The 13,333-nt window shown below is 39.0% G+C and overlaps 1 protein-coding gene across 2 annotated transcripts; it reads right to left on the reverse strand.

Moving 5' to 3' along the window:
• Positions 1-753: 753 nt before the first annotated feature.
• On the reverse strand, positions 754-12,178 carry LOC143450042 (protein phosphatase EYA2-like). Of its 2 annotated transcripts, none has more exons than XM_076950440.1 (15): positions 11,985-12,178; positions 11,737-11,835; positions 11,459-11,566; positions 11,326-11,380; positions 11,091-11,169; positions 10,754-10,841; positions 10,573-10,683; positions 6,233-6,306; positions 5,913-6,030; positions 4,632-4,759; positions 4,010-4,093; positions 2,818-2,907; positions 2,073-2,401; positions 1,458-1,680; positions 754-1,229 (listed from the first exon to the last, which is right to left on the reverse strand). In XM_076950440.1, exons 1-15 carry the CDS (start codon positions 12,091-12,093, stop codon positions 1,149-1,151), a joined length of 1,776 nt encoding a protein of 591 aa, XP_076806555.1. In that variant the 5' UTR covers positions 12,094-12,178; the 3' UTR covers positions 754-1,148. The 2 variants fall into 2 exon arrangements, with proteins under 2 accessions (XP_076806555.1, XP_076806554.1); XM_076950439.1 differs by having other exon boundaries at positions 11,725-11,835.
• Positions 12,179-13,333: the final 1,155 nt, after the last annotated feature.

Genomic DNA, 13,333 nt, shown 5'->3' on the forward strand with positions numbered 1-13,333 from the left:
ACCTCATCATCTTGTTCAGAAAACTTGATCGGCCACAAGCACTACATTATTAAATGGTGTTGACAACAAATAGGCAATTTTAAACGATTTAAAATGGGTAGATTTTTCTTAATTTAATTTGGACTGGCAACTTAATTATGCAAGTTTCTGCATATTTGTAATTTATGATTCAACTACTTTTTCTTAGTCGTTACCGGATCAATATTGCCATCTAACGGTCGAGTTTCTGGGGCTACAAAAAGAATTCTTTTCGGTAATTTACTAATTTCAATACGAAGTATAGCACAAACATATTACACAAATTTTCTCGAAAACGAAAGAGATATTACACAAAATAAAAAAAACAATATCTTTTATACAATGTCCAATTCAAACTCATAAGAGTCAGTAAAATAGTTCAAAAATTAAGGAAAAAATATCATCCCTGAATCTTTAAAAACAGCGGAAAGCCAGAAATCCGATCCATTTCTCCACCTGTTAGAACGTATTACTACTGTTAATGAAGACCAAATTTTCGGCTGCCTGATGGTGTCATTTTACGTGGTAGACTGAACTTAACAAGCGAATAACCTTAAACAAAGGTGGGCCCTATTTAGTCGTCATTTCCCCGAGAACAATTGTTTGTTACGAGTGTGGTGCGTCAGCGGAGCGATAAATGCAAAAATTTCTCGTGATCCGGTACGTTCCAAATGTGGAATTAAAGTGACTAATCTCTTCCTACTGAGCTGAACAAAAAGCGAGATGATGCCAGGATGATATACAACAAGTATTTATTCACCTCGACAAAAATCTTTCTGCGTGATTGTGATCCGTGACGTAACACTGCTTACACATTTGGCGCAAAAAGAAAACAGGAAACAAGCGGCCAATAAGAACAAGAAAAGTAACGAAAGATGCTACCGTAAATCACCCAATCACACGCGACGGCGTGCAGCATGCTTTGTTACATAACAAACAACTGCCAAACACTTTTAGCCTGCAGACTATGTGTCAATATGTGCCTGACAGACTTTCAATTTCGACGCGATCTGGCGTCTATCGGCGGCCGCAAGTATGGCGCTGTAATCACAGTCAGTTTTCGCAATTGCACAGCACAAGAAAACTGCTCGAACGCGTCGCTTTTCCTCTGTGACGTCATTGTGACATCATCAAAGGTAGTCTTGCTCGAGTGCGTGATGTAATGCCATCAAGTCGGAGTGGGAGGAGATCCTCCAGAAGGGCATGTTGTGCTGAAAGAAAAATTTGAGCTTTAACTAAGAACCTGGACAAGCAGAAGCAAATTCAAGACTTGGTTGGGAAGCTTAACCAAAATTGTTCTGATGCGATTGTTTGTCTAACGTCAAGTAAGATTTCGGGTTTGAGAAAACAGTTGTAAACGTTGAAAAGTTAAACCCAAATGCCGCACTGGCAGGAAAGTTATCAAATGTGTCTTAAAAACATCACGACAAAAGACTTACAACTTTGGCAGCTTGTTCTTCGTCTCTGCCGTCGCCAACGGCAACGTAGGTGACGTTCCTCCCGAATCTCTGGATGATTCTTTCAAAGCAGCTTTCCTTTCCGATCTTGGTCGCGCTGTAGACGTTGTCAATACTGAAAACTTCACCCAGACCGTACAGGAATAGCTTAGCCAGGGCCGGGACCAGTTGTGTGGTCGTCGCCAGTACGTTGACACAATTGGGCCTAAATATTTACGAAGAATTAAAAATGTTCATATTTCAATTTTGTTGTTTTCTACGTTTAATAAAACAAAATTAAAAAAAGACAAGTGGCAAGTTTGTAAAACTTCTCTTTAAACATTTATTTCTTCTCTGTGCTTTTATCGTATTTAAGCTGAAGAAAAAAGTGTTTTATATAAACTTTGGCAACAAATTACATTTAGACGAGGACCTTTATAAGCTCAATTTTGACAAATTTAAATTTTAGTACAGGGCCCAGGGCAATAGAAAAAATAGTTTAAACGTTTTAAAGCGGTAGCTTGGTGACATCCTACTGCTTAACATTTTGTGAAACATCAAAGGCAGCTTTACCGGTGTCGCATTACACAACTAGCCGGCAGCGCTCGAACAATTTACCTCTGATGTATGAGATTAAGCGACTTCATAGCAAGCGTCAGCCAATTGTCGGTGACCGACTCCAAATCCCCTCTCAGCTGGAGCCAGGCGTCCCGACCGTGGGCCGGCAGTATGGCCTGGACGTTGTTGGCGTAACGTTCGTAGATCTCCTTTATGCGTCGGTACCTGAAGGCCAGTTTTCTCATCCAGTCCACGCCGCCCCTGACCCCGGTTGCCATGCAAACGTTTCCCGGGGTTGAACGAAACCCGTCGGTTGCAAAATTGTACGTCGAGAGATCTTGGCCGTTGTCATCAGATGATACGTCATCAATATGCACTTGGTCGCACTCCTGTAAATGACGTCATTTTTACGTAACAGATTTCAACCAGATGCAGCGAGAACGGGATTTAACAAGGAAATTAAAAGCAATTTAAGGCGATATAGAGCCGATATGCGCTTATCCATCAGCAGATTTAAACCACCCATAAGAACCAGCAACACTTGCAACTGCTTTAAGTCCGGTGCAGAGCCAAATCACTTTAAGCCTGTAAATGCCGGTTTTGAAGCCGCAACGGCTTCAGATTAAGATTTAAAAATACCACTCGGATATGACAGTCTATAATAGGGGGAATCTACTAAGACATGGCGAGAGACAACGAGGCAATTTTCAACTTAGGAGCAGGGATACGGGCTGAAAAATTATAACGACCTGCGTTTTTATCAGAAGAATTCGGGTAAATTCAAACCTGGTCGCAATCCTCTTACCTCCAGATCGTTGAAGAAGAGATGCGTATCAGCAAGGTTGAAGATAAGCTCCTCCATGCGAAGACCTAGCGCGCATGTCGCCGAAGCATCCTGGAAGTTAAAAACATTTTGAAAATTTGTCAGCAAACAAAATTATTCCATAACTGAGTGAAACCCGATAGTAAAATGTCCGTGGGCAATTTAAATTATTTATACTGTACAGAAGACGATTTATTGAAAGACAGAAATAAACACAAAACGGTGACAGGTGAAAGGCTATTTCTATTGTAGCGTAAATATACTGAAAAAAAACGAACATCTAACTCTATATTTGGACAATATTTTAAACAATTTTCCCGCCATTTACAAGACAATAAGCATCGGTTGAGCATATTCTCGAGCAAGAACGCAAAGCCACGCTTATAAGGCAAATAGGAAATGTTTTTCGTTTTTTTTTAAATGGCTGATTACTTTACGGAGGAAAACGAAATACATTAAGTTGCGGACAACGACAGCAGCCGAACTATTAACAATAATTGACCAAACCGTTTTCGGTCATTATTTCTAATTCACAGAACGTTTTTCTTTTAGTTTTACCAATTTAAAAAAGTAGGACATAAATCCTACTGACCTTTCAGCCGTTGAGAAAACGGTCACGAAACGTTTGTAAACGGTTGATGGGAAAATAATTAGGTGAAAAAATAAAAAAGTTGAAGACAAATGTATCAATAGCACGTGTCGTTGGTCGAGTCGAAAATTTTAGATTTTTCATTTAAGTCGAGGCAGTTTGCGGAAACCTAATGTTAAGTATGAGAACTGTTGGTACAAAGTTTCAATAAGTAATTACCCCCAACCCCAAATTAAGGGCCAAGGGTCGTCACGGCTTGGCGGCAGGCCAAGATAACCCACTAAATATCAATTCAACACCAGATACAATCGACAACTAACTAGTTTATGTCAATGGATGTAACATACAACTATTAGGAGATTATGAAAAATTGCAAATGTTAACGTTTACGTACGTGTCCTAACCATAATAAATTTTGTGATGTAACAATTACTTGTTTGTTTTGACTCACAAACGTTACAGGAAATTAACCTTTCGTGTTCACGTGATCAAGCCTTCATGGGAATTTGTTGGCGCGAGATAAGGCGTCACGCATGGGCGATTATCAAGTGGCATGAAATTCCAACGCTAACAAGGGCCGCTTACTTTTCCGTATCTCTGGGCAAAGCTTGACGTCAGCAGGGAATGGAAGATTATGATCGTCTCGTCCAAGTCCCAAACGAAGACTCTCTGCAAATAAAGGCATTGTTACGTCACAAAACCGCATGCTAGCACATTCAAGCTTGCAGCTACTTGCCTAAGGTTGAAACCACGATCACGTGCTTAAGCGCTACATGCTGCTGAGTGCTTTTGCTTTTTCAGCTCGCGCATGAATAAGTTTTAATCGGGTCTAATTGCTTGCTTCAAATGAACATTGTTCTGCATGAGAGCAGTGATATCTCTATCAAACTCAACCAATGCAAAAAACTTTAACTATTTGGTGACTTGTAAACAAATTGCGAATGTCCTTGTAGAAGTTCGAAAATATTCTGTCGTTTAACGATTATTTTATTTCTTGTCGAAATCGTAATTTTTTCGTTCTTATTTCATAAAAAAATTACAATCATTATAAATTATAATATACCTTGCCCGACAATTTTGAGTAAATTTTCTCCTCAGATCAAAACCCCCTCAGCGCGACAAAAAACCTGGAGTTTGTTTATGGTAAAACCTATTTCGGATATTGTCATCAAAGATAATCATATGGTACTTATGACGTCATAATTACCTCGAGTTGGGCGTCTGGTCCCGGGGAAGGATTCTTTCTGTTGTTTCTCGATTTTGCCTTGCCGCCCGATTTTCTACGGTCGAGATCGTCGACCGTGTATTTCATGGAATCAGGTCCGACAGTTTGTTCTGTAAAGAAGCACACTTAGACCACTGCAGGTATCGTGTTATGAAATATCGATATAATAATGCCATAGTGTGTTTGGTGTCCATGCTACCATCTTGTAGCACGATTGTATTGTTGCTATCTTGCATATTTTAAGCCCTTGTGTTTTATTGTGCTATAACTACGACGGTTAGCATCGCAACTTTCGCTCCGCACAGTTAATGGCAAAAAATAAATGATACGAAAAAATACCGATAAACGCTGTAATCGTGCGGTTAAGCACTGGCCAAACAACTACAAAATGGAAGATAATTCTGTAATCATTCCATTTCAAGACGTCCATATCTATAAGCCTAATACGGGCATAGTAATCTCTGCCGAGTTTGCAAATGTCACCTTTCTCTTCATACAAATCGTCGTCCTGACAAGGTACTGGGCACAGTAGAGTCTGTTAAGGAGAAAAGCCAAACAGGATATGATGCGATGTCAAAAACTGTAACCGGAATTTCGTGAATTTGCATAAAACCATCCCCGAACATTTCAGGAACAATTGCGGTAAATCGCAGAAGGCGGATGTGTTCGTAAATGGCTTATAACTCAACAAACGAATTTTAACTAAAAATAAAAGGTGGATGTCTATGTCGAAACGATCATAATATGCTCCACGCATTTGAATGCCGATCGGGTTGAATACAGAAAATCAATTCCGATCAGATTATTTGCCCCAAAACCGCAGAATCACGACGCGTTTTGGAGTCAGCGGGGTACGACCTCGAGGCTATTACCCCGTTCTTGCCGCAGCATCTAACCTACCATAGGTCACAAAAACCCACCGAAATGCGACAATGTCTGGCAACAAACCCCAACGCACCACCAGATGTTATTTGCCGTCTACAGCCAACGTCTGTGCGTTGGCGTTGTTTTTAGTACTAACACCATATCCCTCCAACTAACACACAACATACGTAATTACAATTAAATGTGCCATGTAGGGTGTCCGCTACAGACTCTGAGAGCAAGTTAACTTTGTAAGCCTACAGCCTTAAATCCAATATATTTGCACCCATAGCGAAAAACTCATAAATTGGTGATAATAATTGTTATTTCACCATGATCATTCCGCTTGTGAAGGTCTAGCAGTCCCAAAAAACAAAGCGTTCAAGCAAAACTTCTCACCTGGTGGTGGTTCTTGGAGCTGATAGGTGATGGGAGACGTTATGACGGCAGCAGCAGGGTTATTATTGGGGTAGTAGCCACCCTGGTAGTACGGCGAGTAGCCTGGTGGGTAACCGTCCTGTAATAAATAACTAGATTGTTACTGCCCGCGGTTGGTAAAACTGGGTACATTAGAAATGCAACATGCCACCTTCTGATAATAATCGGAAATTTTGACGTAACAAAAGACGCATTGTTTATATTTTTTGAAAGTTTGGCTGTTTATAATACGCAAATCACTCAAGATATATGCAAAATCACAGGATTCTTACACAACACACCTGTGTCGGTGGATTCATATTAGGACCTGCACTCAATGATGCATGACCACCGTAACCGTAACCTCCACCAGCACCTATGACGTAATAATACACATTGTCAATAATTTTGCTTGACTGCAAGATATATGACAACCAAATACCGTTTACTCTGATAACTTGATGATAATTGATAAAACAGACAATGACACACACTTGATATTCAAATCAAACTTAAACGTACAATGTAGTACATGTAACCGAGCTGAGGCTTTATCTGACAGTTTCTGTATCAAATTCTTTTGAACGACATTCTAGTTCGTACAGTTAATTTGCTGACAAGTCTTACCAATATTTGGACGAAAACATCTAGCAACAGTTTCCATTTAAAGAACGATACCCGGATTTAAATCAGCCAAGTCTACTGTTAAACTCTTGGTTTAAGTCTATTCAAACAAATCCTCCAGAAACTAAAAACAAAAACCCGAGGCGGCTGCTATAATAACGTCATAAAGCTTGACTATGCGGTAACTATCGTTTTAACAATCTCTGGAGAGACCCCTTTCCACGGTTCGTCGGTCATGCGTAATTTAAAGGAACCTGTTTGAAAATTTACGGCAAAATTAGTGTGGGCAATTTCGTGTGAGAAAAACAAATAAAATAGGTTTGCAGCATTTTTCGAAAACGTATGATTAGTTTATTTTAGGCTACAACGCAGGCTAAAGCAATGAACGTCATGAAATTGTTCTTATTAGTAACGTTGCTTTTGCTGGTGAGTGCTAGTTAATCAAAAGACGTAATAAATCGCAATATGACATCACAACGGCGTTTTACGCGCGCGCACTGTCATCTTATATCCGCTTTAGGTAACAAATTTTTAAACGACTTAAATGGTCCAAAGTTTAGAAAGCCAAGTAAATCAGACAACGGAAAAATGCAATGAAGCGCAGCCGAACTGTGCTAAAATTACAAAACAATTGTAACCTTAAAATCTCGAGGGACGTCAAATTTGAGCACCGGTTATTTGACCATCTACGTCGGCCAAAGAAAAAGCAATTACCGAAATTCTGCAAAACACAGCAAACTATTTTTTCCAAAAGTTTTTCTTGGCCGAGACGTTTACAGTAAAAATGTTTGGCAAGAAACCCAATCTCCTGGGAACGTTGCGTTGAAATTCGAAAGGTCAGACATGTGACCTTGACAGATATAATAAAAAAAAGCAAACTTTCTCTGCATTTTTGCGACTTTGCGACGAACCGAAAACAGCTAGAATTTGGTGGGAAAATAATTAATTTTAAAAATTGAAGTGCTGATGTGTGAAAGCCAACGAAATTTTGGGGGTCTTCAAACAACATTTTTTTAATGACCCAACCCAATCGGCCATAGTTAAACAAAAGCACATCGCACGACTGAACAGGGCCTGCGGAGCGGTATGTGAAATGGGCTACAAATTATCACAATAACTCAATAATAGGTGAAATAAACTTCTAATTCAAAGCAGAATTTAAATGACGCAGATAACAATCAACGCTTTTTACGTGCTTTCCATTGTCGAGTTATTATGGATTTGTGACGTAATAACTAGCAGCACGTCATAATTGTGGTTCAGCACTAATCACCCATTGGGGTTGCGGCTCAAATTAAGATTAAACTACGGCTGTTAATGGAATTATCCATAATGCTTTACGTAAACATAATTAACATTTGCATGAATCACTCGACCAAATACCTTTGTGAGGAAATAAAAGGTTAAAACTTAAACAAACCCAAAGAGCTACAGTCGTTTTTCCCAGACGCTTAGTCGTCAGAAATCGCCAACCAGTAGAGGGGAGCTGGCACCGGTGTTGTACAATTAAAGCTTTCTATTCTATATTACTAACTATTACAAATAAACGGAATGAATAAGCACAAATTAGGTTTTTTTTTCTAAGTCAACATGGCTCCGGGATGACCTTTGCGTAATGTTTACAAATGATTTTAACTCTTTGCACTTTGCAAGTAAAATGAATCAAAGACAATAAGTCAACTCCCATCGTTTTTAAACGCAGATAAAACACTTTTGCAAATACTTTTTCGTTGATTGAGACAAACATTTGCTTTAGCAAGGGCATATTGTATATAACTATATACCTTTATATATCTATAAAAAGGATACCGTGTATTATATTGCGTTGAAAATTTGTTTGTTTCGTAAGTTTGATTTCATATCTAAAACATTTAGAGATAATTGCAAAGTTCGGTTTGTGTTTCACGAAAAATGAAACAAATATAAACTCAATTGAACCCAAAGAAATAGCCCGAGTAATGAAGGATCTACAAAAGCGGTGAAACTAACGCCTACGTACTGATAATGCTCCATCATTTATGTGAAGTTGTTGAAATCGGCACTTCGGTGACATATGTATAGTTACGTCATATTAGCAGACATGAAAAATTGATGCAAAGTCTCATATGCGGTCGCCGATAATTTTCAAAATTTTGCAAATGTCCGACTGCACGGTATTAATGTGTCATGCTTTTGAGTATTTCAAAATATATTAAAAACCTATGAGCTGATTAAGCATATAAAGCAAACTAAAAATTAAGTTTATTGTCTTCAAAACATTTATACTTGAATACATTGTAATGTTCATAAACAGAATATGGCGACAACAGACAACAACTACGTAAGCCGCTAAATTCTTCCATCGACACGCATTAACGTGAAGCAAGCGGTATTTGACAATAATAAACTAAGTACAGTGAACACAATGCGCTTAAATATCCTGCTGAGTGAAAAGTATAATTCTCCCGTTTGCCAAGCCAAGGAAATTTATAGAATGGTCGAGGGGAAGTAATAGGTTTGACAGGATATTAATTATTATCAAGAACGGCAGAAATAAAAACGCCTTGAAAACGCTCTACGCCTCGGAGTCTTGTGTGCTGCCACCAATGCGTATTGTGCTGGTGACGAAACCGTGTAACAGAAATCTAGACTAAATTTTCTTTCACAGGTAAAAGTCGTAATCGGTGCGGCCGGATAATGCTTTTTGTTTATTTATTAATAGTTCCGAATGTTTTGAAGGCCTGAGAAAATCTAAAGTGTTGCAAATATAATTAATGGGCCGTGAAACTCGCTGATGGACATATCACTTTAATCAGCCTACAAAGCCCATTGACACGTCACAATGACTGACGTCGCCATCGATCATAGAAGACCGGAAGAAATTCTGGGGTAGGATGGCGGGTTAAGCCGAAGACAAAATGGCGGCAGCACGCGACAGCCGACGATGACCAGAGTCACCCCAATTAAAAGGGAAACCGTTCTTTGAAAGCCGCTAATATTTTTAACTACAATTAAGACAGTGTTAACTGCAGCAGTTAACTCCGTTGGATTAAATGGAAATTGTACGCGAGGTAATTGTCATGAAATCATTGTTGCGCTATTGTCACGTTTATCGAGCGCTAATTTTTGAAAATGGCGACCTTCATGCAAGGTTGTCATATTTCATGTAAAAATATTTTCTGTAAATTTTTTTCAATCATATTTTTTAATCGTAGTAACGTTTATAGCAATCACTCCATGTTTAACAAGAGACGCGCGTTTACTTAACACAATGTTTTTAATTTATCAAAAAACATGCCGAACATATTTACGGACAAGGAATGATGTCACAATAAACACGACAACAGTAAGTTTTTAACAAAAGGTAAAAACAAAGAAATATTATACAAAAGCTTTTTTATTCTTCAGCTTACGGCGACAAATGCCTCAGTGTGAAGTATTGTCCGAGTATTTTGTACGCCGGCTATTTACTTACCGTACATATATTGTCCCCACATTGTCGGGTAAGCAGTCATCATCAAACAATTCTATTGTTGTGAAATAATTATCAGCAATGACTAAATAATTATTAGTTAATTCGCTACAATTATTGCTTGAATTCTGAAATTTGAAGTAGAAGTTTACAGCGAACGAACGTTCTCACACAATCCTTGTCACAAGAAACTACCAACGATAAAACTTCACACGTTTTAAAGATTTCACTTTGTGAAAATTCTGTACTGACTCGGTCGCCCAAATACACCGACTAAACGCAAATAAAATGAAAAGGTCTGACAACTGTTTTTATTTTTGCCCCAAGCCAAGCAATCTGACACCCGGCGCTCTTTTTCGTTTGACACGCCGAACTATTTCCACAAAATTGCAGCAAAGAAAAAAGTACCTACTGCGCATTTTCACCTAAAAAGCGCCGATTTCTGTTCCCGCTTCTTCAAATGTCTTTTTCTATTGTTTTCGCGACAGCTACAAGTAGTTTGCCAATTCCCGTGAAAATTTTCCATTGTTCCTTAACAATGCTAATTGTTTTGTCAACGCAACTCACCTTGGATGGGAATTGCGTATTGCGCATGCGCGGGAAATGTTGCTTGTGTGACGTAAGAATAGGCCGCTTGCGACGTTTGTCCGCTCTCTTCAACTTTTATCGGCCTATTTCCTATAGAAAACAATAAAGCAAAATAAGCAATCAAGTTTCGAAATATATAGGGTAGTGTTACGTCACACACCAGGTATTTGTTGCGTAGGAAACCTGGCTGCGTATTGAATTTGACTTTGCATTGTCGCGTAATCAATCGGTGGATGATTTGGCGAAACCTGTAGAAAAAAAACGCTTTTCAAAAAAGGACCGTTTCCTTCTCCTTGTCTGCCCAATGTGGAAGAATAAGTTTAAATGGCCGACCTTCTTGTAACGAGATCTTTCGCGACTGGTTTGGTTTGATGAGTCAGATTGATATCAAAAAGACAATTTGACTTTATTACAAACTATTATTGGTGTTTAGTAAATTACTCATGGGAAGCAACTGTTTTTACACTTTCATGGCTCAAAAGTTCATTATTTCTTACCTGTTGCGGTTGGGAGGTCAATTGGTGATATTGGGGGTCTACCGGTATTGCAATTGGGGCACCAAAACCTTCAGGTAGCCTACACCAAACATGCATGAAGCTAATTAAGCACTATTTAGTGATAAAAAACAAATGTTTCCTAAAAACCAGGTTTTGCAACTATCTCTCAACTCATTCTGTATGGTTATACACTAGGGTGCGCTAATTATAAGAATTTAAAGAAAACTTTGCTCACAGAAACTGCGGCTGCTGATACTGAGCCGGTGCCACGGTGAAGGGTACAACAGCACCTAAAACAGAGTGTCTTTATTTTTCGAACGCCTTTTCCTAAAAAAGCAACACATAAAATCTGATGACGTCATTCTCACCTTCATCGTTTAGGTTATACCTTGATGACGATTCGGCAAACTGTTCGCTAATCTCTGAAGTCATATGCTGTGTGACGTCACGCATTGGCTGTATAACTGGTTCTGGTTCTGTGGGGTTATAAATATCGACTATTAAATAATCCAAGAAGGCTGTTTTGTGTTTGGTTGGACGAAGAAAGGTACATGTGCGGTAATTAGCCCGACGGGAAATTCGCGTTTCCCCGCAGGAAACGTTTGGCAGGTTGATTGCGCTACACAGTACACACCGCTAATCTTGCCTCTTTCTTGCAGCGTTGTCATTACCACCGGTGAAGAAACGGGCTTTGGACTGCCATTGCTGCTCCCGCACACGACTGCGTTGGGCTTGGGGGGAAATTCTGACAAAATAACATTGACCTTTTATCGGTTTCAGGGCTAAAAAGTTTTTGTCTCAGTTTATAACATGTTTGTTGCGACACTTCTTACTTTTTCAGTCGTTCAAAAAGCACGTGATCTGTTAGTATAATATATGAATGGCTCATTTTACCTGTTTCAGTCGTTGCAGCAGTTTCGTGCGACGTTTTTGGTGAGCTTGAAGAAGAAATTGATCTCTCCTGGGCGTTTTCATGAGAATAGGCGGCCACGGCAGCATCCATGGTTGCGGGTACATTAATTTTTCAAATAGTCATAAGATTTTTGTGCTTTAACGGACAACTTATCACTAACTGGAGATTCGTAGCTAGTTAGTAATGCAGTTAAGAATAAGTTTGTTTAAATGAGGTTTAAGGGCTATTTTGCGGTACTGTTCTGTATTATGACATATGCTGAAGTATTTAAGGCTTGTAATGGGAACGGTTAGTACCGCGCCGTACCGGTCTATTAGTGAATGTCATACCCTAAGTAGGTTGTCTCACGCCGGCAGTTGACACAACTATTTTCGTATGATCTCTATATTGGGTGTGACGTAAGTACAAAGTATGCAAACCCACATGTTTTGAATTTTGTAGAAATTCTCTTTAGTCACTTCCTGAATAGGTATAAAATTTGAAGTAGTATATGGAAACCGCTATTATATAAATTAACGACCCGTACCGGTACAACCGAACGTATTGAGTGCGTTGAAGTCTACTCAAACTGCTAGCCGTAGACAATATTTGACCTCTTCACATTTCCGTTGACATTTGAACTTTTATTTACGCGTACGGACACCCTTACTTCGAAAAGCTGTTTATTAATTAAACAGTTTATTGATAGAACGAGTTGGGCTTGGGGAAGCACCCGGTCTGGTTGTTTATAATTATCTTAGTACGTTAGTAATAAGATGCCAGTTTGCTGTGCATCTGTGAAATTGTAGAAGATTTTCTGAAACCAAACCTGTCGGGTGAAATTATACACGTCACAAATCCCTTCGACTACGTCATAATCAACTGCCTGCGTCAAAACAAATGATGATCTATGACTGGACGAGCTAACGGTCTATTATGACGTCGTTGCTTTTGAACTTGTTTATTTCTGTTTTGGCTGAAAATAAGTCAAATTCATGTCTTGGCTTTCTAATCACTCGTGATCAATCTCAAAGCAGATTTTCGTGAAAGTCGACATTAACTAACCAAAAACGATTTTGAAGATTTTTTTCGGCGAATAAAACAGCACCAAACGCGGCAAACACTAAAACCCATTTAAATTTTAACTTTATGACGACTGTCCTGGCTTGTGGAGTGAAAATTGTCGCTTTGTTAAAAGTTTTTTTCGATAATTACGAAGGTTGCCTTATCGTTCGCTTAATGAAAAGGTAACCCAATATCCGCGCATCGGTTACATGGAGTAGAAAACAATACGACAAAAGGGGTCCAAGCCGTGTCAGCCGTTAACGAATCATTCCGAGAAAAAGCCCTA

Source organism: Clavelina lepadiformis, chromosome 3, assembly GCF_947623445.1.
Source record: "Clavelina lepadiformis chromosome 3, kaClaLepa1.1, whole genome shotgun sequence".
Lineage (NCBI taxonomy): Eukaryota > Metazoa > Chordata > Ascidiacea > Aplousobranchia > Clavelinidae > Clavelina > Clavelina lepadiformis.

Bases quoted from the DNA above. Each gene is read 5' to 3' on its own strand.
- LOC143450042 (XM_076950439.1), bottom strand. From the start codon at position 12,093: ATGGATGCTGCCGTGGCCGCCTATTCTCATGAAAACGCCCAGGAGAGA. The intron at 11,836-11,984 runs GTAAAATGAGCC...TTATTTTGTCAG, and splicing joins TGCTGCAACGACTGAAACAG to AATTTCCCCCCAAGCCCAAC. The intron at 1,230-1,457 runs GTAAGTCTTTTG...TTTTTCTTTCAG, and splicing joins AAGAACAAGCTGCCAAAGTT to CACAACATGCCCTTCTGGAG.